General features: G+C 34.9%; 1 protein-coding gene across 1 annotated transcript in view; it reads right to left on the reverse strand.

The window, feature by feature from the left end:
* Nucleotides 1–2,838: 2,838 nt before the first annotated feature.
* The window catches only part of LOC129250694 (kelch domain-containing protein 10 homolog), a 103,008-nt gene continuing 78,461 nt past the window's right edge, over nt 2,839–27,385 (reverse strand). The window contains exons 2-3 of the mRNA XM_054890299.1: nt 3,431–3,982; nt 2,839–3,362 (exon numbers count right to left, since the gene is read on the reverse strand). Of these exons, the coding sequence (XP_054746274.1) occupies nt 3,012–3,362; nt 3,431–3,982 (903 nt within the window). The 3' untranslated portion in view covers nt 2,839–3,011. The remainder of the gene's footprint in view (nt 3,363–3,430; nt 3,983–27,385) is intronic.

Here is a 27,385-nt window from a genome sequence, read left to right on the forward strand (position 1 = left end):
CCCTATTTCACGATTGTAATTCCATGTTTTTTTACCCATTGCTGTGCTAAGCTTATGGTCGTAGAATTTCAGTTTTTGCAGTTTAATCGCTCTCGTGGCTTATCTTCTGTGACCCTGAAGACATTATAGGCTGCTTCACATTTCAAGTGTTTCCACTTTCGATATGCCTTGTTGCGCTTTTGAATAACACTGAATAACAACCCAAAAATATCTTGTTTGATGATTACATTTTCTAAAGCAGTTTTTCATGCTGATTACAAATCTGAAAACCGTTTTTCTCTATCACGTCAGGTTTTTAAGATATTAACATAAACATACATTTTTTAATCCCTTATTGTTACGAATGAATAAGAAAATAGAGTTTAGTTTACTAAGTTAATAACATATTTGCTATTTTTTTTCAGTGAAAACAATGGTGTCTAGAGGCTGCATCAATTCACCAGACTTGTTTTGTTATGTGTGCGGCTATCTCACAGACAAAAGACACCGAAAGACTTTTACACCATTTCTGAGAAAAGCTTATGAACTATACTTTGATTCAAAGGTTGACAGTGGCAACTTATGGGCACCACAGTTCATTTGTTTGACATGTGCATGCAACTTACGGGGTTGGATAAAGAAGGCTAAAAATAACAACCATCTGGCATTTGGAGTTCCTATGATATGGCGTGAGTCAAGCAACCACATCACTGACTGTTATTTCTGTTTGACAAATGTCACAGGTTTCTCATACAAGACTCGTTCATCTGTGAAGTATCCAGATATTCCCTCGGTTTCAAAACCAATTCCACATGATCCAGTCAGTTGTCCAATACCAACATCACCTACAGAATACAGAGTCGATGATGCAACACAAGAAGAGAGTTCGTCTTTCAGCAACATGGCAGACTTTGACTACAATCCTGATGATGATGAAATTCATTTGATCAATAATGATGATCTTTGCGACCTTGTACGGGACCTGGCACTAACAAAAGGTCAAGCTGAACTGCTGGGTTCACGTCTGAAAGAGTTTAATTTGCTATCACCAGGTTCAAGAACTTCACAATTTCGACATAGACACAAAGAACTCGTGCAGTTCTTTGCAATGAGTGACAATATGTGCCACTGCACTGACATCCAAGGTCTTATGTCAAGCCTCGGTGTAGAACATAAGACTGAAGCATGGCGTCTATTTATTGATTCCTCCAAGGCAAGTTTGAAGGCTGTATTATTACACAATGGAAACATGTATGCATCAGTACCGGTTGGTTATTCTACTCATCTAAAAGAGACGTACGAAACCATGTCGCTACTTCTTGAAAAAATTTGCTATCGCGATTACAATTGGAATATGTGTGGTGATTTAAAAGTGATCACTATTCTCATGGGAATGCAGACAGGGTACACCAAGTACTGCTGCTTTATCTGCGAGTGTGACAGCAGAGATAGGAAGCACCACTATATAAATAAGAAGTGGCCCATTAGAGATAAAATGGAGCCAGGTAGTGAAAACGGTTGAGCGTGAAAAAGTTATTATGCCTCCACTTCATATAAAGCTGGGGCTCATGAAAAACTTCGTGAAGGCACTAGACAAAAACTCAGATGCTTTTCGGTACCTATGCAACAAGTTTCCAGAGTTGAGTTATGCGAAAGTGAAAGAAGGTGTATTCATAGGTCCACAAATAAGGAAGATCATAGCAGACAGTCACTTCGAAGATTTACTCAGCAGAACTGAAAAAAAGCATGGTTGGCATTTAAGTCTGGTGTAGCCAATTTCCTTGGAAATAATACATCTCCTGACTATGTAAATATTGTGCAGAAGTGCATTAGTGCGTACAAGTTAATGGGTTGTAACATGTCCCTCAAGATTCATCTCCTCGACTTACATCTCGACTTCTTTCCAGAAAACCTAGGTTCTGTTAGTGATGAACATGGTGAACGTTTCCATCAGGACATCTCGGTGATGGAGTCACGCTATCAAAGTCGATGGAGTGCAGCAATGTTAGCCGACTATTGCTGAATGTTTCAGCGCAACATGCCAAATTGTCAGCACAAACGCAAGTCTAAAGCCAAGAAATTCAAACCAAACTAACTTTTAATTTAAGGAACTTTACGTTATACCTATGTATTTTACAAGTGTATTATATTACGTTTCCACCAAAAGCAAACACCGTGTTTGCAGGAGTTGTGTTTGGGAGAACTGTCAACTGTTTCCACCGAAAGTTTGGGGGAAACTGTGTTTGAACTGTCTTTTGTTGACATTGTGAAATAAGAATTATAAAAATTGCCAGAGTAATGGGGACAAGTTTTTCAAAGATAATTTCCGAATGGAAAGATCCTGCTTTGAAAAATTGTGCAGCAAACTTGAAAAAATAGCCAAAAGAAAAACGAACTATCGAAACCCGATTTCACTAAAAAAGCGCGTGGCAATTGCTCTGTATGCAGAAAAAAACTGCAGGCATTCGAGGTCAATCTCTATTTAGCACATTACTGCCGCCTTGATTTAAAAACTTGGTATCTTTTCTTTATTGAAAATAATTTGTTTATATCGTTAATCTGGAAAAAGCGAATTTAATTATGCATAGACTCATGAATACGAACTTTAAATCAGACGGCAGACTATTATCCTTTTAAATTTGGTGTTCATCTGGTTGCCCGATTGGCCACTTGATCCTGCTTCCACTCTTATGATACAATTTTCTAGAATTCGTGATCTGAGCATCCATTGAGTGTATGAACCATATTGTAAAAAAAATCGCCACAACTGCTCGTACATATATGTAGCGTATAAAAATAATTACTCTTATTTTCATATTAATTAGCTTTTTTTATTTTTACTCATTATTCATGTCTTATTTTATTATGTTTATTCTTTTGGTTCCATTTCTTCCATATGAAACTATGTCATTCCTAAATGGTTAGCAAACAATAATTATGCTTTTATGTCTAGAATGAAACATAAAAATTGTCGCTTCTTATTGCTCGTTACATGACATACCATACCATATATCTCTTCATTTATTGTATAATCATTTGACTTTTGAAGAATGCCACAATCTCTGTGCAAAGCGCAATGGTATGCCCATTTTAAGCAGCTGTGAGTGGCCATTCAATTTGAGATTTGGTCTGTAATGTAACACTGCCTCCCAGCAAATTTCACTTAATAATGGTATGGTCATCCACATTTTATAAAGGTCATTGCACCGTCGTATACGTTTTTCATCATATTCAATACCACCGAATATGTACATACAACCATTTTGACTGTGCGCTGCGGCATGGAAGTACAAAGCTTTTGGTAGAGAGGCTGTTTTTATAAGTGTCCATTGCTTAGTAGTAAAATTTAATCTCCATATATCTGAAAAATATACTTGATCGGCCTGCAAATGGAAAAGGGATATCCAACTTCAAATATAATTTAATAATACTAAATTTAATTATTACGCACCTGCAAGCCTCCCGTAATGAATGCTTCGACCTCACCATTCGATTTCGTGTGCTGTACGCAGGAAAAGCACTTTCGTGGGTTTGGATATCCGGAATTTTGTCGCTCGATTTTTAGATTTGTTTGTGATGTTCGATCGGGTAATGTGACGAAATATTCCCATCGGTTTGTAATTAAATTAAATGCAGGGATGCGTTGTAAATCATACACTAAATTCGATGTACCACCACCCAGCACATATATGTATTGCCCATCGTAGACAACTTCGTGACGATAACGACCCTCTGGATCTTCGCGTATATCTGGACGACAGATATATACGCATTCCCACACTCGTGTGCGCAAATTTAAGCGATGCACATCACAAGAGTAATCATAGCCAGTTGTTCCCCCAACCGTATATAAATAATGTTCGTGTAAAACTATTCCCGGTCCATATTGCGGAATTGGCGCATCACCAGTAGCCTCTATTCGCTTAACACTCGGTTTTTTACCTGTTGTTTGATATATATAACAGTCGTTTGAGCAAGATTCACCAAATGGATAGCCGGTGCGTCAATCAAATGTCATATTGACAAATTGCAATCATTGTTGCCATGTTTCGATAAGAATGCAATAATAAATGAGGAAAATGAGCAACATTGCCACCACTTAATAATTATATTAGACGCAAACCAAACAAAACACGCTTTGAAAAGTGGGTTTAGGTATGGAGTTGTGTTTTAATTTTGTATGGGATTTGACAGGTGTTTTGTTTGGTGTTTGCGCTAAGAACACGATAGCGGCAGAGAACCCAAACTCCGGCTGCGGTGGAAACTTAGTATTATATCTTAAACTATGTGTATTCACGTTAAGTAGTACTCCATTCAGCGATATATGCTCTACTGTGACTTGCCTGCGAGTTGTTTGCTTTGGTACAATATTAAACATATATAAATGGTCAATGCCAAATATCTCAACAACGGTGGGTGATAGAGACAAACGGTTTCTATATTTGTAACAAACAAACAAACAAACAAAGAAAGTTTTCCTCTTTATAATATTAGTATAGATCAGCATGTCTTACTTGTCTTAAAACAAGTGTTGGTTTCCAAGATATTTTCCGAAAGTTTTTTTTTGTTGATCAGTGTAATTGTTGAACCAAGGCCATTTACGAATATTTATTAATTTTGTTACAAACGGCACATACTGTTCAAATAGGGAACTAAATATATTGGTTGAAGAAAATTATCCTGCTCGTTTGTGGACAGCAGGGTATGGCAAAAGTAGCTTCTTCTAGTTGCTCATAATTAATATGTATAAAATCTCTATATGAATAGGAATCTGTATTGCAAGATAACTTAAAATCCAATGTTAGGAAAATAAGGTCATGTTTCGAAAAATTTGGGAAGGAGAGCTAGTCAAAGATTAAAATTTTCGATGTATCACTTACAATATGTCCAAGAGCGTGCTGCTTGTTTGAGGAAACGTGTGGGAGTTGAGAAATTTACTTGGAAAAAACCTAGATTTTGCATTGCCAGTGAAAGTTTATTTTCACTAAGCAAATGACTGTTAAAATCTTCAGCTATTCGAATGTCGTTATACCTGAGAATAAGATTTTCAATAAATACCATACAGTCATCGTAAGTGAAGTGTTTCTGAGGTCTATAAACAAATTTTATTAGTATTTTTGTATGATGACACATCAGTTTAACAAAGAGGTATTTAATTGAACTGTAAGGCTCTGATGTACATTTAATTCTACAGTACAAACCAGATTTAACAAACACAGCCACTCCACCACTATGCCTAAGTCTATATGAACGGAAAAGTTTATATCCATCAACACAAAAAAAATGTTACAATGGTTATACAACCAAGGCTCGGAAACACATACAACATCAATAACATATGATTCAAAAATGTATCTGACCGCATCGAGTTTGTTTACCTGTCATAGTCTTTGGAACGGGATTCAAAAAAACAAAAAAAAAAAATATCGAGGACATTGCACTTTGAGGTTAAGCAAAAGCCACATAAAATGCCAAACAATTTGCAGTTCTTGAAAAGAGTAAACGGGAGGGCGAAAGAAGATAACACATGGAAAGTTAGAAATGAAGTGATATGTGAGAAACGCATATATAGAAACATAAGGTAAACAGGAGTATAAATTAACATTATATTATGTTCTAAACTGAATAATATTTAAGAGAGAAAAAAAGAAAATGTTGATAAAGAGGCGTGAGTGTATTGAATTTTTATTTTTTTTTTTTTGTGATGCTTATAAGAGAATCAACTGCCGCACCACAGTTGGCGCTCTTCGTTAGGCTTTCGTCTGATGTAAACTTCGCCCCTGATGGAGAACGCTGACATTAGTAGCTTTTTTCTCCGGCAAGGCCTTTGGCAACCTCTCATGCAGATATACAGCCCCATATACGGGCTGATCAATGTCAGAGAGTTTAAGAGATCCTTTGCGGGATTTGCACAAGGCAGCAATTGATTTAAATGGCTGCCCGACAAAGGAATACGTTTTACATATTCCGCTCAATGTTTTAACACAAAGTATACTTTTTAAAAAGTATTTGATGATATTCGATTAACTATTAATCACCTTTATTAGTTGCTAATAAAACCACAACAATTTTTCTAATTGCATTTATTTGTGTGTTGAACTGTTTTAACGGGTGTGTACTAAAACTGAAACTTAAGAGATAATTATAAGTTGCGTTAGCTAATATTTTAAGTTCGATGTTACATATTAACACACTTACAGCTAGAGTAATCTTTGAATTTAACAACGGAAGTTCTCTTAATAATGCTCTTACTCATTAATCGAATAAATATTGGCTAGCTTAAGTTAGTTAGAGCGAGAGTAACAAAAGAGGGAAAATTACAATAAAATTCAGATTGTGGGCTAATGCTGAAAACAGTGAAGCCCGTAAACGCAATTCCGACCCAGCTGTTTCAATCAAACTAATGAGAAACCCATGTAAACGAAAAGTTCCTTCCTTCCATATCGTAGTACCGTAGATTTTATTTCACGATTATTAAAAAAATTCCGTAATTTCGACCCAGCTGATTGCTCTCTCACCACACAGTGTTGCCAAGCAGTACATTTCGAAATCATTTACAAAATAAATTTAGAAAAATGATAATTTGTGTTAAAATAGCATAAAAATACTGTTGAATATTGTTAATTATAGATAAATGAACTATTTGCATTTGTTAGTTTTTGGCTTTGGTTTATTAAACAATGAAAAATTGTAACTCATAACGCGGACGTGTGAAAAAGTGTGTAAGCAAAAATATCAATGGCAACATTGTGTAGATAAAACCAAACACATACACACACAAACCGATGTATTGTGTAAATATGTAATTAAAAGAACGCAGTTGTTCTCGGGGTTGAGTTTTTGTGCACGGTAAGGGCATGCGGTAAGGGATTCCGTGCGGTCTTCACTGTTTTCAGCATAAGTCGGTATTTATCAAGAATGATAGAAAGAAGATTGTGCCCATCAGAGTGTGCGTGATGTCACATTTTTCCGAGTTGTGCAGTATTGCCAACCATTTGCTCTTCGCAATAAATTTAGTGCTTTTTAATTCCCAAAATGCGGAAATTTTTAAGTTTCCTGTTTGTTTCTTTTTTTTTAATTTAAAGCTACCGAAACTTTAAGTGAAAAAAAACTCTGCATTATTATACAAAAGAAGGTTAAAAAAGGCCACTCTGAGAAGATTTTAGTGCTAATGAAAATTAGTTGGTTCTTATAAAATTTGAAAGTGTGAATTTAATTTTTTGGTTATGCAAGAATATTAAATGTCCCTCTCTCAACTCTTCTTAAGATTGAAAACCTTTTTACACATTTTAAAAGGCGTTTAAATTTACTGAATTTAGATTAAAACCATCCGATGAAGCGACGCTTGGAGTGTTCGAGAGAAAGATTCTGCGTAAGATTTTTAGACCTTTGCACGTTGGCAACGGCGAATATCGCAGACGATGGTACGATGAGCTGTATGAGCTTTACGACGACATAGACATAGCGCAGCGAATAAAGATCCAGCGGCTACATTGGCTGGGTCATGTCGTCCGAATGGATACAAACGCTCCGGCTTTGAAAGAATTCGATGCGGTACCAGCTGGTGGTAGCAGAGGAAGAGGGCGGCCTCCTCTGCGTTGGAAAGATCAGGTGGAGATGGACTTGGCTTCACTTGGTGTGTCCAACTGGCACCGGTTAGCACGAAAAAGAAACGACAATTTATCACGCATACAAAGTTCTTTAAGTAAATCATAAAAAATTTGGTGTTTTATTTTAGTTAAATGGACATTTTAGTGCTTTTTTATATCCAAAGCTAGGCAATACTGCAGTACCGAGAGAGAGACATTTTAAAGACAATTTATCACGCATACAAAGTTCCATAAGTAAATCATAAAAAATTTGGTGTTTTATTTTAGTTAAATGAGCATTTTAGTGCGTTTTTATATCCAAAGCTAGGCAACACTGCAGTAGCGAGAGAGAGATTAAACTGCTGAAAGCAGAAGAACACCAACAACAACTGCAATCGCGGGCAATGCTACCAGAAGTTAAAAAAAGTAAAGCTAAAAAAACTGAGAGAATTATTGAACTAATTTTTAAAAAATTAAAATTATAAACATTTATTTTAATTAGAAGAGGCTAGAAAAATGTCATGAAGAAAGAACTAAAACTCCGAGATTAAATAACAAAAAAAATGCTAAATCAAGTTACAAAAATGGTAATCTGGCCATACTGGAGCTAAAATCATGTAACTCGTTGTCAAATTCCTAGAGAGCAAAGTAACGGGACCACGATAGGCGCCATCGCATTATTTTTTCCATCATGGGTATTTATTATTAACTGGACTTACTCTTAGAAGTAAAAGAGTATGTAACTAATCCCTCCCTTGACTTCAAAATACTCCGGGATTTTGATTGTGCATTGGCGTTGTATTACATTTAATCTTTTTACTTTGCTTTGTTCTAGTTTTGTATTTATGTATGTATGATTTCACATAGCTCTATGAATTTTTAGTATACCGTATACAAATATTTAAGGCAAATAGGCATGTACTACTACGCAATATATGAATACTAGCTTTAACCCGCGGCCCCGCTCGCGTAGGAGTAGTTTTGAGGGATTTAGGATATGTATATAAGGGAGTTACAAACAATAATTTCATAGAAAATAATTTTTTATTATTAACCACAATATTACAATACTTGGCATCCGTTGCTATGCCTCGTTGAATAAAATCAAAACAACCAATCAGAAAAATATCAAGCAAAATTATTTTTATTAATTCTCTATCTCAAACCGTTTTTGAACTTTGCATTTGGGTCATAGTTGAACAGCTTATATGGATTATGAAGTCTAGAGTGTGCTATAAATAGTGGGAAATAGGAAAAACTAAGGTTTAACCCGCGGCCCCGCTCGCGTAGGAGTAGTTTTGAGGGATTTAGGATATGTATATAAAAGAATTACAAACAATAATTTCAGAGAAAATAATTTTTTATTATTAACCACAATATTACAATACTTGGCATCCGTTGCTATGCCTCGTTGAATAAAATCAAAACAACTAATCAGAAAAATATCAAGCAAAATTATTTTTATTAATTTTCTATCTCAAACCGTTTTCGAACTTTGCATTTGGGTCATAGTTGAACAGCTTATGCGGATTATGAAGTCTAGAGTGTGCTATAAATGGAGGGAAATAGGAAAACCTAAGATTTTTTAGATTCAATTTAAGCAAATATTCTATTATTAGTGGCGAATGAGAGTGGTGGCGCGGCCTGGGGGCTGTGGAAAAGGAGTTCCATCATAAAAACATGCCTATAATCTTCATTGGGTGAAAATATGAATGTATAAAAATTTTTACGTAATTTGGTGTTGTCGTTTCGTAATGATGCGCGGACAACGTACAGACATTCACCTTTTCAGTATAGAAGATGTACAATGTACATATGCACTTAGTATATAACGATGTGTGTGCAAAATAGTCAAATATGGGTTACTTTAAATAAAAATAGTAATTCAATAATTATACCAGCAGTATATTTACGGGTAGAAAAAAAATTGTACTGATAAAAAAAATTTAAATATGAAGTAAAAAAAGATTGATTGAAAGACTTTTCGTTTATCGGCTTGCACTTCGCTTAAACGGCCATTTGATATTTGATTCGTGAACATTCGTTAATTTCATTTTTCTACGGATGACGCCGTGGCAAAAAAGTATGTATGTGTGCGAATAATTTCTTGTGTTTAGTTGTTTCCATTGCCTGCGCCTACTCTTCTTCTTCACAAACAAGTAATTCCCCTCCTTTTGCTTGTTTATTCACGGGAGTTGTTTATTCGATGAGAAATTAAACAAGATGCTAAGTTTCAAAACTTGAAGCTCATGTCGAAAGTTTTTGAGTGAACCAGTGTTAATAAAGTTACGCGATCATTGTCGATGTTGAGTCTGATGTTATCCGATACCCTAATTAGCGCCGGTTTACACTTCGGTTGGATCTAAAACCAGATTGGTACCGATTAACCAGCAGATCTCGAATCAGAAAAGAATTTATCTGAGCATGCATTTTGCGCTCAAGTACATTGGACAAAAAAGATAGTATTGCGATGAGTCTAAAGTCCCCGTTCGATTTCCTAATTGGAATGATTTTAGCCGCCTTCCAACAGTGAGGAAAAACAGACGTAGCTAAAATGCTGTTTAGGACATAAGTTACATAAGATAAAAGTTAGGCAATACAAATTTTAAAAAGTTGGAATAAATGCCATCTAGACCAATCGCATTAGATTGCACACTGAAGACGGACTGGGTAATTATACAATCATCAATATTAGAGAAGGTAAAACCAGTCATTGTTCCATTCATATGTTCACTATACATTTCACGACTTACCTATATTACTGGTATCATTTACGTTTATATTTTCGGAAACATAATTACTTTTGTTGCCAATCCCTATTTCACGATTGTAATTCCATGTTTTTTTTACCCATTGCTGTGCTAAGCTAATGATCGTAGAATTTCAGTTTTTGCAGTTTAATCGCTCTCGTGGCTTGTCTTCTGTGACGTTTGTGGACAGCAGGGTATGGCAAAAGTAGCTTCTTCTAGTTGCTCATAATTAATATGTATAAAATCTCTATATGAATAGGAATCTGTATTGCAAGATAACTTAAAATCCAATGTTAGGAAAATAAGGTCATGTTTCGAAAAATTTGGGAAGGAGAGCTAGTCAAAGATTAAAATTTTCGATGTATCACTTACAATATGTCCAAGAGCGTGCTGCTTGTTTGAGGAAACGTGTAGGAGTTGAGAAATTTGCTTGGAAAAAACCTAGATTTTGCATTGCCAGTGAAAGTTTATTTTCAGTAAGCAAATCACTGTTAAAATCTTCAGCGATTCGAATGTCGAATAAGATTTTCAATAAATACCATACAGTCATCGTAAGTGAAGTGTTTCTGAGGTCTATAAACAAATTTTATTAGTATTTTTGTATGATAAGACATCAGTTCAACAAAGAGGTATTCAATTGAACTGTAAGGCTCTGATGTACATTTAATTCTACTGGACAAACCAGATTTAACAAACACAGCCACTCCACCACTATGCCTAAGTCTATATGAACGGAAAAGTTTATATCCATCAACACAAAAAAAAAAAAAAAAAATACCAGTCTAACGGTTAGACGCGATAGAAGTAAAACCTTCCGTAAAACAAACTGAGAGAGAATGAGATCAAAAACAACAATTGACGCGGTATTTCAAAGATATGTTGACAACATCGAAATCAAAGTATTTGTATCATATTTTAGCTATCATAAGCCACTCGTATCATTTGTTGAAATTGAAAACATTGAGGATAAATAATAATAAAATGAAGAAAATAAAATATGAACTTTATAGCAATATTATAATGAACCTATAATTATCCCGCTCCTAATGCTGCTTTCGTCTCATTCTCTCTCAGTTTGTTTTACGGAAGGTTTCACTTTTATCGCGTCTAACCGTTAGACTGGTTTTTTTTTTTCTGTCGAAATTCACGACACTTTTCTGCATTATTTTTCGGCATAATTGCGGTAAATATTTAAAAATGAAAATATTTACGAATATAAAAATACGGACGCAATACAGCACACGCGGTTGCTTTTATGAGCGTCATAACGCGTATAATACACAGACGTACTAACATACACGCAAACATTCGTAGGACGCTTGGTTTGAATTTTTTATACATATGTATGTATGCTATACTATGGCCTAGCCTATATACGTACATACATATTTGTGTTCTGAGCTTCCAGCAAAACAATGCTTATTAATATACACATATGCATCTACATACAACCGCACACACAGGCCACTCACTTTATTCCTGTAAATGCGTATGTCGTCCAAAGCTAAAATTCTATGCCTAGCGACTACAAGAACAAAATGCATTAATAGGCGCAGGCGTAGCGGCCATCATCCTAGTTGCCATAGCGCTGAACAGTCGCGGCGGCGCCGAACAGTTTCAACTATTGTACTGTGCAACAAAAACTCATCATCAAAAAATTGATTTATAAATTCGAGCTCATAGTTCTAAGAGCAAGTACTTTCATTCATAAAACGAGCCGCCCATATGCTAATTTTCTCGCGTCCAATTATTTGCCAATATTCAATTTTTGTCAAGTCGAGTGCCCGCGGCTCCGTAAATATGTTTGCACCCATATATGTATGTATGTAAATATATGTTTCTAAATGCTCGACAACCGCAGCTGCCTGTTCAAGGTTACTGTACATTAGGCCGGGTCGATTTGTGGGAAGGCAAAAAAATCGCCCATTGCTCTGTGAAAATCATATTCTAGGGATCAGAATAAGAAATTTTGCCGAAGGAACCATACCTCTAAAACGATTTCTGATGTCCCCCAATATGGGTCGAACTTTTTAGTTTCTTTTCTATAACTCACATTCATTCATTTACATATGTTCTGACTAAATAAATTTCTTAAGAGAAAAAATAGATAATATTATAAACTAGCAAACTCGGCCCCCTTCGCTGGGCACACTAAAATAGAATAGATATGGTTTAGAACAGAAAATATATGGTTTTCATATTATTTTTTTCTTTATTCTTTATTCAAGCGCTTTGGCATAAACAATATTTTTTGTTTTTCTATTTGTTTTTGAGTAAATATAAAATATAAATTGAAAATCAGGAAAAAAGAAGATTGTTTTTAAATTTCAAATCAACGCATATGAATAAACAATCGTCTTTTTTCCTGATCATCCATGAGTTTTTCGTTTCAATTTATATGTTTTATTAAGCATTGGAGCTTTTTTAACCATTATCCATTTATATTTTTCAAAAAAAAAAAAAAACGAAAAAAATTGTTTTTTCCACGAACACATAATTTCATTCGGATTTCACATTAAATTCTCAAATTTCGTAAGACAATTTTTACATGTTGCACTTACGCTTTTTCCTTATGGCATCCAAATCAGAAAGAAATATTGACACATTGTAACTCACACTGTCAATTTGACAGTTCAGTTCCGCCCCAAGCGTTAAAAAAGTAAGCGACATTATGGCTGGCTCAAAAGAACGCTGTACCCGTTGCCACTGCTCCGAATTACAACCAAACTTTACGAAACCCATTTTCAATACTTACTTCACAATGTGCATAAGTTTGGTTTAATTCGGTGCAAAGACACGGCGGGTCCACGTTTTGGCATATATTTCGAGACCCTAGTCATCAATAGGTATGCAAATTACCCCGTATTAAAGCACTTATCAACAGCTTTCATTTGATACCCATATTGTACATACACAACCAAAGGTTACCCGGGTCCACGTTTTGACCTATATCTCGAGACATCAGTTATGTAGCGGCATGAAAATTACTCTGTACTAAGGCATTCACCAACAGCTTCAATTTGATATCCATATTGTACAAACACATTCTAGGCTCCACGTTTTGGTCTCTATCTCGAGACCCTAGTCACGGAGCGGATGGAAATACTCTGAACTAAAGCATTCACCAACAGCTTCCATTTGATACCCATATTGTACATACACATCCGAAGGTTACCCGGGTCCACGTTTTGACCTATATCTCGAGACCCTATCTACCAATAGGTATCCAAACTATACGGAAACCATCTTCAATACCTCCTTAACAATGTGTGTAAGTTTGGTTTAATTCGGTGCAAAGACACGGCGGGTCCACGTTTTGGCATATATTTCCAGACCCTAGTCATCAATAGGTATGAAAATTACCCCGTATTAAAGCACTTATCAACAGCTTTCATTTGATATCCATATTGTACAAACACATTCTAGGCTCCACGTTTTGGTCTCTATCTCGAGACCCTAGTCACGGAGCGGATGCAAATACTCTGAACTAAAGCATTCACCAACAGCTTCCATTTGATACCCATATTGTACATACACATCCGAAGGTTACCTGGGTCCACGTTTTGACCTATATCTCGAGACCCTATCTACCAATAGGTATCCAAACTATACGGAAACCATCTTCAATACCTCCTTAACAATGCGTGTAAGTTTGGTTTAATTCGGTGCAAAGACACGGCGTTTCCACGTTTTGGCATATATTTCCAGACCCTAGTCATCAATAGGTATGAAAATTACCCCCTATTAAAGCACTTATCAACAGCACCCATATTGTACATACACAACCAAAGGTTACCCGGGTCTACGTTTTGGTCTCTATCTCGAGACCCTAGTCACGGAGCGGCATGAAAAATACTCTGAACTAAAGCATTCACCAACAGCTTCCATTTGATACCCATATTGTACATACACATCCGAAGGTTACCCGGATCCACGTTTTGACCTATATCTCGAGCCCTATCCACCAATAGGTATCCAAACTATACGGACACCATCTTCAATACCTTCTTAACAATGTGTGTAAGTTTGGTTTAATTCGGTGCAGACACGGCCGGTTAGCGAACACACACAAAAAGTTGACTTTATTTTATAAATAAGATTTTTAATCCAAATATCTTACGGAACCCTATTTTTTTCCAAAATAAAATGTAATCCATGGTACTCTTGGATAATGTAGTTTTCGAATGGTAAAAGAATTTTTAAAATCGGTCCAGTAGTTTTTGAGCATATTCGTTACAAACAAACAAACAAACAAACAAACAAACAAACAAAGTTTTCCTCTTTATAATATTAGTATAGATAAATAAAAATAAAGAAAAAACATAGCCATTTAGCTGATTTTTTCATGTAAAGGCCAAAAATGGTGATATTTTGAAATTGGGGGACATCAGAATTCGTTTAGAGGTATGGTTCCTTCGGCAAAGTTTCTTATTTTGATCCCTAGAATACGATTTTCATAGAGCAATGAGCGATTTTTAAATCGACCCGCCCTACTGTACATGCAATGCAGTGCCTATGAATGTGCGCTGTGCCTATGAATGCGCGCTGGATTTCTTAAGAAATTTTACCGTATGTTTTGCTGTGGCGAGGCACATATGTACATACACACAACATATATACATATATCCGCATATATACATACATATATAAATTCACAAATTTAAATTTGCTTATGCCATCCTTCTGTGTGACTGGTAATGAAGCATTTTCTATACATACATATATATACGTATATCTTTTTTCTTCTTCTTTTTGGTGTCGCTTTTTCGTTCCATCGAGTCTCAAATCACTCCCAACGATTCTAAAGAAGTTTTCACTTCAAAAATATTACAATGGTTATAGAACCAAGGCTCGGAAACACATACAACATCAATAACATATGAAAGAAGAAACATAAGGTAAACAGGAGTATAAATTAACATTATATTATGTTCTAAACTGAATAATATTTAAGAGAGAAAAAAAAAAATGTTGATAAAGAGGCGTGAGTGTATTGAATTTTTATTTTTTTTTGTTATGCCTAAAAGAGTATCAACTGCTGCACCATAGTTGGCGCTCTTCGTTAGGCTTTCGTCTGATGTAAACTTCGCCCCTGATGGAGAACGCTGACATTAGTAGTTTTTTTCTCCGGAGTTCAGAGGCATACGCCATTATCTCACGCAAGGCCTTTGGCAACCTCTCATGCAGATATACAGCCCCATATACGGGCTGATCAATGTCAGAGAGTTTAAGAGATCCTTTACGGGATTTGCACAAAGCAGCAATTGATTTAAATGGCTGCGCGACAAAGGAATACGTTTTACATATTCCGCTCAATGTTTTAACACAAAGTATACTTTTTAAAAAGTATTTGATGATATTCGATTAATTATTAATCGGCCTTATTAGTTACTAATAAAACCACAACAATTTTCCTAATTGCATTTATTTGTGTGTTGAACTGTTTTAACGGGTGTGTACTAAAACTGAAACTTAAGAGCTAATTATAAGTTGCGTTAGCTAATATTTCAAGTTCGATGTTACATATTAACACACTTACAGCTAGAGTAATCTTTGAATTTAACAGCGGAAGTTCTCTTAATAATGATCTTACTCATAATCGAATAAATATTGGCTAGCTTAAGTTAGTTAGAGCGAGAGTAACAATAAAATTCAGATTGTGGGCTAAGTAGGTATTTATTAAGAATGATAGAAAGAAGATTGCGCCCATAAGAGAGTGCGTGATGTCCCGTTTTTCCGAGTTGTGCAGTTTTGCCAACCATTTGCTCTTCGCAATAAATTTAATTCTTTTTAATTCCCAAAATGCGAAAATTTTGAAGTTTCTTGTTTGTTTCTTTTTTTTTTAATATAAAGCTACCGAAACTTTAAGTGAAAAAAAACTTTGCATTATTATACAAAAGAAGGTTAAAAAAGGCCACTCTGAGAACATTTTAATGCTAATGAAAATTAGTTGGTTCTTATAAAATTTGAAAGTGTGAATTAAATTTTTTGCTTATGCAAGAATATTAAATGTCCCTCTCTCAACTCTTCTTAAGATTGAAAACCTTTTTACACATTTCAAAACGCGTTTGAATTTACTGAATGCAGATTAAAACCATAGAGGTATAATCGTTTCTTCCAGAAAATACCAAAGAAACCATACTGACATTTTTACAAAAAGAGTACCTTATCTAGTTACATAACCTCAAATATAGCAAAAAAGTCGTTCCCTTATCAAAAGGGTCTCGCTTAACAAAAAAAATTCATAAATTAAATTGTACATAACCATAACACATTTATGTTAAAAAGCGCACACTTTAAAGACAATTTATCACGCATACAAAGTTCTTTAAGTAAATCATAAAAAATTTGGTGTTTTATTTTCTTTAAATGGGCATTTTAGTGCGTTTTTATATCCAAAGCTAGGCAATACTGCAGTACCGAGAGAGAGACATTTTAAAGACAATTTATCACGCATACAAAGTTCCATAAGTAAATCATAAAAAATTTGGTGTTTTATTTTAGTTAAATGGGCATTTTAGTGCGTTTTTATATCCAAAGCTAGGCAACACTGCAGTAGCGAGAGAGAGATTAAACTGCTGAAAGCAGAAGAAGCCAGAAGCCAAAAAAAAAACTGAGAGAATTATTTAACTAATTTTTAAAAAATTAAAATTATAAACATTTATTTTAATTAGAAGAGGCTAGAAAAATGTCATGAAGAAAGAACTAAAACTCCGAGATTAAATAACAAAAAAAAAATGCTAAATCAAATTACAAAAATGGTAATCTGGCCATACTGGAGCTAAAATCATGTAACTCGTTGTCAAATTCCTAGAGAGCAAAGTAACGGGACCACGATAGGCGCCATCTCATTATTCTTTCCATCATCGGTATTTATTATTAACTGGACTTACTCTTAGAAGTAAGAGAGTATGTAACTAATCCCTCCCTTGACTTCAAAATACTCCGGGATTTTGATTGTGCATTGGCGTTGTATTACATTTAATCTTTTTACTTTGCTTTGTTCTAGTTTTGTATTTATGTATGTATGATTTCACATAACTCTATGAATTTTTAGTACACCGTATACAAATATTTAAGGCAAATAGGCATGTACTACTACGCAATATATGAATACTAGCTTTAACCCGCGGCCCCGCTCGCGTAGGAGTAGTTTTGAGGGATTTAGGATATGTATATAAGGGAATTACGAACAATAATTTCATAGAAAACAATTTTTTATTATTAACCACAATATTACAATACCTGGCATCCGTTGCTATGCCTCGTTGAATAAAATCAAAACAACCAATCAGAAAAATATCAAGCAAAATTATTTTTATTAATTCTCTATCTCAAACCGTTTTTGAACTTTGCATTTGAGTCATAGTTGAACAGCTTATATGGATTATGAAGTCTAGAGTGTGCTATAAATAGTGGGAAATAGGAAAAACCAAGGTTTAACCCGCGGCCCCGCTCGCGTAGGAGTAGTTTTGAGGGATTTAGGATATGTATATAAAAGAACTAGCAAACCCCGCCCCCTTCGCTGGGCACACTAAAATAGAATAGATATGGTTTAGAACAGAAAATATATGGTTTTCATATTATTTATTTCTTTATTCTTTATTCAATCGCTTTGGCATAAACAATATTTTTTGTTTTTCTATTTGTTTTTGAGTAAATATAAAATACAAATTGAAAATCAGGAAAAAAGAAGATTGTTTTTAAATTTCAAATCAACGCAAATGAATAACTAAGAAACAACCGTCTTTTTCCTGATCATCCATGAATTTTTCGTTTCAATTTATATGTTTTATTAAGCATTGGAGCTTTTTTAACCATTATCCATTTATATTTTTCAAAAAAAAAAAAAACGAAAAAAATTGTTTTTTCCACGAACACATAATTTCATTCGGATTTCACATTAAATTCTCAAATTTCGTAAGAAATTATTCACTGTTCCAAAATCCACTCCAAAAAAACTTACAAACAATTTTTACATGTTGCACTTACGTTTTTTCCTTATGGCATCCAAATCAGAAAGAAATATTGACACATTGTAACTCACACTGTCAATTTGACAGTTCAGTTCCGCCCCAAGCGTTAAAAAAGTAAGCGACATTATGGCTGGCTCAAAAGAACGCTGTACCCGTTGCCAGTGCTCCGAATTACAACCAAACTTTACGAAACCCATTTTCAATACTTACTTAACAATGTGCGTAAGTTTGGTTTAATTCGGTGCAAAGACACGGCGTGTCCACGTTTTGGCATATATTTCGAGACCCTAGTCATCAATAGGTATGAAAATTACCCCGTATTAAAGCACTTATCAACAGCTTTCATTTGATATCCATATTGTACAAACACATTCTAGGGTCCACGTTTTGGTCTCTATCTCGAGACCCTAGTCACGGAGCGGATGGAAATACTCTGAACTAAAGCATTCACCAACAGCTTCCATTTGATACCCATATTGTACATACACATCCGAAGGTTACCCGGGTCCACGTTTTGACCTATATCTCGAGACCCTATCTACCAATAGGTATCCATACTATACGGAAACCATCTTCAATACCTCCTTAACAATGTGTGTAAGTTTGGTTTAATTCGGTGCAAAGACACGGCGGGTCCACGTTTTGGCATATATTTCCAGACCCTAGTCATCAATAGGTATGAAAATTACCCCGTATTAAAGCACTTATCAACAGCTTTCATTTGATACCCATATTGTACATACACATCCGAAGGTTACCCGGGTCCACGTTTTGACCTATATCTCGAGACCCTATCTACCAATAGGTATCCATACTATACGGAAACCATCTTCAATACCTACTTAACAATGTGTGTAAGTTTGGTTTAATTCGGTGCAAAGTCACGGCGGGTCCACGTTTTGGCATATATTTCGAGACCCTAGTCATCAATAGGTATGAAAATTATCCCGTAGTAAAGCACTTATCAACAGCTTTCATTTGATATCCATATTGTACAAACACATTCTAGGGTCCACGTTTTGGTCTCTATCTCGAGACCCTAGTCACGGAGCGGATGGAAATACTCTGAACTAAAGCATTCACCAACAGCTTCCATTTGATACCCATATTGTACATACACATCCGAAGGTTACCCGGGTCCACGTTTTGACCTATATCGCGAGACCCTATCTACCAATAGGTATCCATACTATACGGAAACCATCTTCAATACCTCCTTAACAATGTGTGTAAGTTTGGTTTAATTCGGTTCAAAGACACGGCGGGTCCACGTTTTGGCATATATTTCCAGGCCCTAGTCATCAATAGGTATGAAAATTACCCCGTATTAAAGCACTTATCAACAGCTTTCATTTGATACCCATATTGTACATACACAACCAAAGGTTACCCGGGTCCACGTTTTGACCTATATCTCGAGACCCCAGTCACGGAGCGGCATGAAAAATACTCTGTACTAAAGCATTCACCAACAGCTTCAATTTGATATCCATATTGTACAAACACATTCTAGGGTCCACGATTTGGTCTCTATCTCGAGACCCTAGTCACGGAGCGGCATGAAAGATACTCTGGACTAAAGCATTCACCAACAGCTTCCATTTGATACCCATATTGTACATACACATCCGAAGGTTACCCGGGTCCACGTTTTGACCTATATCTCGAGCCCTATTTCCAAAATAAAATATGATCCATGTTACTCGTGGATGATGTAGCTTTCGAATGGTGAAAGAATTTTTAAAATCGGTCCAGTAGTTTTTGAGCCTATTCGTAACAAACAAACAAACAAAGTTTTCCTCTTTATAATATTAGTATAGATTACAAACAATAATTTCAGAGAAAATAATTTTTTATTATTAACCACAATATTACAATACTTGGCATCCGTTGCTATGCCTCGTTGAATAAAATCAAAACAACCAATCAGAAAAATATCAAGCAAAATTATTTTTATTAATTTTCTATCTCAAACCCGTTTGAGTCATAGTTGAACAGCTTATGCGGATTATGAAGTCTAGAGTGCAAATAGGAAAAACTAAGATTTTTTAGATTCAATTTAAGCAAATATTCGATTATTAGTGACGAATGAGAGTGGTGGCGCGGCCTGGGGGCTGTGGAAAAGGAGTTCCATCATAAAAACATGCCTATAATCTTCATTGGGTGAAAATATGAATGTATAAAAATTTTTACGTAATTTGGTGTTGTCGTTTCGTAATGATGCGCGGACAACGTACAGACATTCACCTTTTCAGTATAGAAGATGTACAATGTACATATGCACTTAGTATATAACGATGTGTGTGCAAAATAGTCAAATATGGGTTACTTTAAATAAAAATAGCAATTCAATAATTATACTAGCAGTATATTTACGGGCAGAAAAAAAAAATTGTACTGATAAAAAAAATTTAAATATGTAGTAAAAAAAGATTGATTGAAAGACTTTTCGTTTATCGGCTTGCACTTCGCTCAAGGTGGATTTATTAAGGTGACAGCATTCACCCAGCTGAATTTTTCACCGTAGGTATGGCTTACGCCAAAATGATATGCTTTGTTTGTATGTATTGGTATGTTTACATTTGCTTGCTGATTTTGACGTGATGGTTTCACCAAACGCAACAACAAATGCATGTAGGGTTTTACTTATATGTGTTTGCTGTCACCTGTAATAAATTCGCCTTGACTTCGCTTAAACGGCCGTTTGATATTTGATTTGTGAACATTCGTTAATTTCATTTTTCTACGGAAGACGCCGTGACAAAAAAGTATGTATGTGTGCGAATAATTTCTTGTGTTTAGTTGTTTCCATTGCCTGCGCCTACTCTTCTTCTTCACAAACAAGTAATTCCCCCTCCTTTTGCTTGTTTATTCACGGGAGTTGTTTATTCGATGAGAAATTAAACAAGATGCTAAGTTTCAAAACTTGAAGCTCATGTCGAAAGTTTTTGAGTGAACCAGTGTTAATAAAGTTACGCGATCATTGTCGATGTTGAGTCTGATGTCATCCGATACCCTAATCAGCGCCGGTTTACACTTTGGTTGGATCTAAAACCAGATTGGTACCGATTAACCAGCAGATCTCGAATCAGAAAAGAATTTATCTGAGCATGCATTTTGCACTCAAGTACATTGGCCAAAAAAGATAGTATTGCGATGAGTCTAAAGTCCCCATTCGATTTCCTAATTGGAATGATTTTAGCCGCCTTCCAACAGTGAAGAAAAACAGACGTAGCTAAAATGCTGTTTAGGACATAAGTTACATAAGATAAAAGTTAGGCAATACAAATTTTAAAAAGTTGGAATAAATGCCATCTAGACCAATCGCATTAGATTGCACACTGAAGACGGACTGGGTAATTATACAATATTAGAGAAGGTAAAACCAGTAATTGTTCCATTCATTGTTCCGTTCACTATACATTTCACGACATACCTATATTACTGCTACAGCCGGATAATTGCACAACCCATTGCTGTGCTAAGCTGATGGTCGTAGAATTTCAGTTTTTGCAGTTTAATCGCTCTCGTGGCTTGTCTTCTGTGACCCTGAAAATTATCCTGGTCGTTTGTGGACAGCAGGGTATGGCAAAAGTAGTTTCTTCTAGTTGCTCATAATTAATATGTATAAAATCTCTATATGAATAGGAATCTGTATTGCAAGATAACTTAAAATCCAATGTTAGGAAAATAAGGTCATGTTTCGAAAAATTTGGGAAGGAGAGCTAGTCAAAGATTAAAATTTTCGATGTATCACTTACAATATGTCCAAGAGCGTGCTGCTTGTTTGAGGAAACGTGTAGGAGTTGAGAAATTTACTTGGAAAAAACCTAGATTTTGCATTGCCAGTGAAAGTTTATTTTCAGTAAGCAAATCACTGTTAAAATCTTCAGCGATTCGAATGTCGTTATATCTGAGGATAAGATTTTCAATAAATACCATACAGTCATCGTAAGTGAAGTGTTTCTGAGGTCTATAAACAAATTTTATTAGTATTTTTGTATGATAAGACATCAGTTCACCAAAGAGGTATTCAATTGAACTGTAAGGCTCTGATGTACATTTAATTCTACTGGACAAACCAGATTTAACAAACACAGCCACTCCACCACTATGCCTAAGTCTATATGAACGGAAAAGTTTATATCCATCAACACAAAAAAAAAATGTTACAATGGTTATAGAACCAAGGCTCGGAAACACATACAACATCAATAACATATGATGCAAAAATGTATCTGACCTCAACGAGTTGGTTTACCTGTCATAGTCTTTGAAATGGGATGCAAAAAAACAAAAAAAAAAATATCGAGGACATTGCACTTTGAGGTTAAGCAAAAGCCACATAAAATGCCAAACAATTTGCAGTACTTGAAAAGAGTAAACGGGAGGGCGAAAGAAGAGAACACATGGAAAGTTAGAAATGAAGTGATATGTGAGAAACGCATATATAGAAACATAAGGTAAACAGGAGTATAAATTAACATTATATTATGTTCTAAACTGAATAATATTTAAGAGAGAAAAAAAGAAAATGTTGATAAAGGGGCGTGAGTGTATAGAATTTTTATTTTTTTTTTTTTGTTATGCCTATAAGAGTATCAACTGCTGCACCATAGTTGGCGCTCTTCGTTAGGCTTTCGTCTGATGTAAACTCCGCCCCTGATGGAGAACGCTGACATTAGTAGTTTTTTCTCCGGAGCTCAGAGGCATACCCCATTATCTCACGCAAGGCCTTTGGCAACCTCTGTGTACTAAAACTGAAACTTAAGAGCTAATTATAAGTTGCGTTAGCTAATATTTCAAGTTCGATGTTACATATTAACACACTTACAGCTAGAGTAATCTTTGAATTTAACAGCGGAAGTTCTCTTAATAATGATCTTACTCATAATTGAATAAATATTGGCTAGCTTAAGTTAGTTAGAGCGAGAGTAACAATAAAATTCAGATTGTGGGCTAAGTAGGTATTTATTAAGAATGATAGAAAGAAGATTGTGCCCATCAGAGAGAGCGTGATGTCACGTTTTTCCGAGTTGTGCAGTATTGCCAACCATTTGCTCTTCGCAATAAATTTAGTTCTTTTTAATTCCCAAAATGCGAAAATTTTGAAGTTTCCTGTTTGTTTCTTTTTTTTTAATATAAAGCTACCGAAACTTTAAGTGAAAAAAAACTCTGCATTATTATACAAAAGAAGGTTAAAAAAGGCCACTCTGGGAAGATTTTAATGCTAATGAAAATTAGTTGGTTCTTATAAAATTTGAAAGTGTGAATTTAATTTTTTGGTTATGCAAGAATATTAAATGTCCCTCTCTCAACTCTTCTTAAGATTGAAAACCTTTTTACACATTTTAAAAGGCGTTTGAATTTACTGAATGTAGATTAAAACCATAGAGATATAATCGTTTCTTCCGGCCATCAATCCTTAATGAAATATAGGGCATCAAGAGCTGTATTCATTGTAAAAATAAGCCACAAAATACCAGAAAATACCAAAGAAACTATACTGACACTTTTACAAAAAGAGTACCTTATCTAGTTACATAACCTCAAATATAGCAAAAAAGTCGTTCCCTTAACAAAAGAGTCTCGCTTAACAAAAAAAATTCATAAATTAAATTGTACATAACCATAACACATTTATGTTAAAAAGCGCACATTTTAAAGACAATTTATCACGCATACAAAGTTCTTTAAGTAAATCATAAAAATTTGATGTTTTATTTTCTTGAAATGGGCATTTTAGTGCGTTTTTATATCCAAAGCTAGGCAATACTGCAGTACCGAGAGAGAGACATTTTAAAGACAATTTATCACGCATACAAAGTTCCATAAGTAAATCATAAAAAATTTGGTGTTTTATTTTAGTTAAATGGGCATTTTAGTGCGTTTTTATATCCAAAGCTAGGCAACACTGCAATAGTGAGAGAGAGATTAAACTGAAAAGGTAAATGTCTGTACACCAACAACAACTGCAATCGCGGGCAATGCTACCAGATGTTAAAAAAAGTAAAGCCAAAAAAAAAACTGAGAGAATTATTGAACTAATTTTTAAAAAATTAAAATTATAAACATTTATTTTAATTAGAAGAGGCTAGAAAAATGTCATGAAGAAAGAACTAAAACTCCGAGATTAAATAACAAAAAAAAAAAATGCTAAATCAAGTTACAAAAATGGTAATCTGGCCATACTGGAGCTAAAATCATGTAACTCGTTGTCAAATTCCCAGAGAGCAAAGTAACGGGACCACGATAGGCGCCATCTCATTACTTTTTCCATCATGGGTATTTATTATTAACTGGACTTACTCTTAGAAGTAAGAGAGTATGTAACTAATCCCTCCCTTGACTTCAAAATACTCCGGGATTTTGATTGTGCATTGGCGTTGTATTACATTTAATCTTTTTACTTTGCTTTGTTCCAGTTTTGTATTTATGTATGTATGATTTCACATAACTCTATGAATTTTTAGTATACCGTATACAAATATTTAAGGCAAATAGGCATGTATTACTACGCAATATATGAATACTAGCTTTAACCCGCGGCCCCGCTCGCGCAGCAGTAGTTTTGAGGGATTTAGGATATGTATATAAAAGAATTACAAACAATAATTTCAGAGAAAATAATTTTTCTTTATTATTAACCACAATATTACAATACTTGGCATCCGTTGCTATGCCTCGTTGAATAAAATCAAAACAACCAATCAGAAAAATATCAAGCAAAATTATTTTTATTAATTCTCTATCTCAAACCGTTTTTGAACTTTGCATTTGGGTCATAGTTGAACAGCTTATATGGATTATGAAGTCTAGAGTGTGCTATAAATAGTGGGAAATAGGAAAAACTAAGGTTTAACCCGCGGCCCCGCTCGCGTAGGAGTAGTTTTGAGGGATTTAGGATATGTATATAAAAGAATTACAAACAATAATTTCAGAGAAAATAATTTTTTATTATTAACCACAATATTACAATACTTGGCATCCGTTGCTATGCCTCGTTGAATAAAATCAAAACAACCAATCAGAAAAATATCAAGCAAAATTATTTTTATTAATTTTCTATCTCAAACCCGTTTGAGTCATAGTTGAACAGCTTATGCGGATTATGAAGTCTAGAGTGCAAATAGGAAAAACTAAGATTTTTTAGATTCAATTTAAGCAAATATTCGATTATTAGTGACGAATGAGAGTGGTGGCGCGGCCTGGGGGCTGTGGAAAAGGAGTTCCATCATAAAAACATGCCTATAATCTTCATTGGGTGAAAATATGAATGTATAAAAATTTTTACGTAATTTGGTGTTGTCGTTTCGTAATGATGCGCGGACAACGTACAGACATTCACCTTTTCAGTATAGAAGATGTACAATGTACATATGCACTTAGTATAAAACGATGTGTGTGCAAAATAGTCAAATATAGGTTACTTTAAATAAAAATAGCAATTCAATAATTATACCAGCAGTATATTTACGGGCAGAAAAAAAAAATTGTACTGATAAAAAAAATTTAAATATGTAGTAAAAAAAGATTAATTGAAAGACTTTTCGTTTATCGGCTTGCACTTCGCTCAAGGTGGATTTATTAAGGTGACAGCATTCACCCAGCTGAATTTTTCACCGTAGGTATGGCTTACGTCAAAATGATATGCTTTGTTTGTATGTATTGGTATGTTTACATTTGCTTGCTGATTTTGACGTGATGGTTTCACCAAACGCAACAACAAATGCATGTAGGGTTTTACTTATATGTGTTTGCTGTCACCTGTAATAAATTCGCCTTGACTTCGCTTAAACGGCCGTTTGATATTTGATTTGTGAACATTCGTTAATTTCATTTTTCTACGGAAGACGCCGTGGCAAAAAAGTATGTATGTGTGCGAATAATTTCTTGTGTTTAGTTGTTTCCATTGCCTGTGCCTACTCTTCTTCTTCACAAACAAGTAATTCCCCCTCCTTTTGCTTGTTTATTCACGGGAGTTGTTTATTCGATGAGAAATTAAACAAGATGCTAAGTTTCAAAACTTGAAGCTCATGTCGAAAGTTTTTGAGTGAACCAGTGTTAATAAAGTTACGCGATCATTGTCGATGTTGAGTCTGATGTCATCCGATACCCTAATTAGCGCCGGTTTACACTTCGGTTGGATCTAAAACCAGATTGGTACCGATTAACCAGCAGATCTCGAATCAGAAAAGAATTTATCTGAGCATGCATTTTGCGCTCAAGTACATTGGACAAAAAAGATAGTATTGCGATGAGTCTAAAGTCCCCGTTCGATTTCCTAATTGGAATGATTTTAGCCGCCTTCCAACAGTGAAGAAAAACAGACGTAGCTAAAATGCTGTTTAGGACATAAGTTACATAAGATAAAAGTTAGGCAATACAAATTTTAAAAAGTTGGAATAAATGCCATCTAGACCAATCGCATTAGATTGCACACTGAAGACGGACTGGGTAATTATACAATCATCAATATTAGAGAAGGTAAAACCAGTCATTGTTCCATTCATATGTTCACTATACATTTCACGACTTACCTATATTACTGGTATCATTTACGTTTATATTTTCGGAAACATAATTACTTTTGTTGCCAATCCCTATTTCACGATTGTAATTCCATGTTTTTTTTACCCATTGCTGTGCTAAGCTAATGGTCGTAGAATTTCAGTTTTTGCAGTTTAATCGCTCTCGTGGCTTGTCTTCTGTGACGTTTGTGGACAGCAGGGTATGGCAAAAGTAGTTTCTTCTAGTTGCTCATAATTAATATGTATAAAATCTCTATATGAATAGGAATCTGTATTGCAAGATAACTTAAAATCCAATGTTAGGAAAATAAGGTCATGTTTCGAAAAATTTGGGAAGGAGAGCTAGTCAAAGATTAAAATTTTCGATGTATCACTTACAATATGTCCAAGAGCGTACTGCTTGTTTGAGGAAACGTGTAGGAGTTGAGAAATTTGCTTGGAAAAAACCTAGATTTTGCATTGCCAGTGAAAGTTTATTTTCAGTAAGCAAATCACTGTTAAAATCTTCAGCGATTCGAATGTCGAATAAGATTTTCAATAAATACCATACAGTCATCGTA

The sequence above is a fragment of the Anastrepha obliqua genome, chromosome 6 (assembly GCF_027943255.1).
Source record: "Anastrepha obliqua isolate idAnaObli1 chromosome 6, idAnaObli1_1.0, whole genome shotgun sequence".
In the NCBI taxonomy this organism is placed as follows: domain Eukaryota; kingdom Metazoa; phylum Arthropoda; class Insecta; order Diptera; family Tephritidae; genus Anastrepha; species Anastrepha obliqua.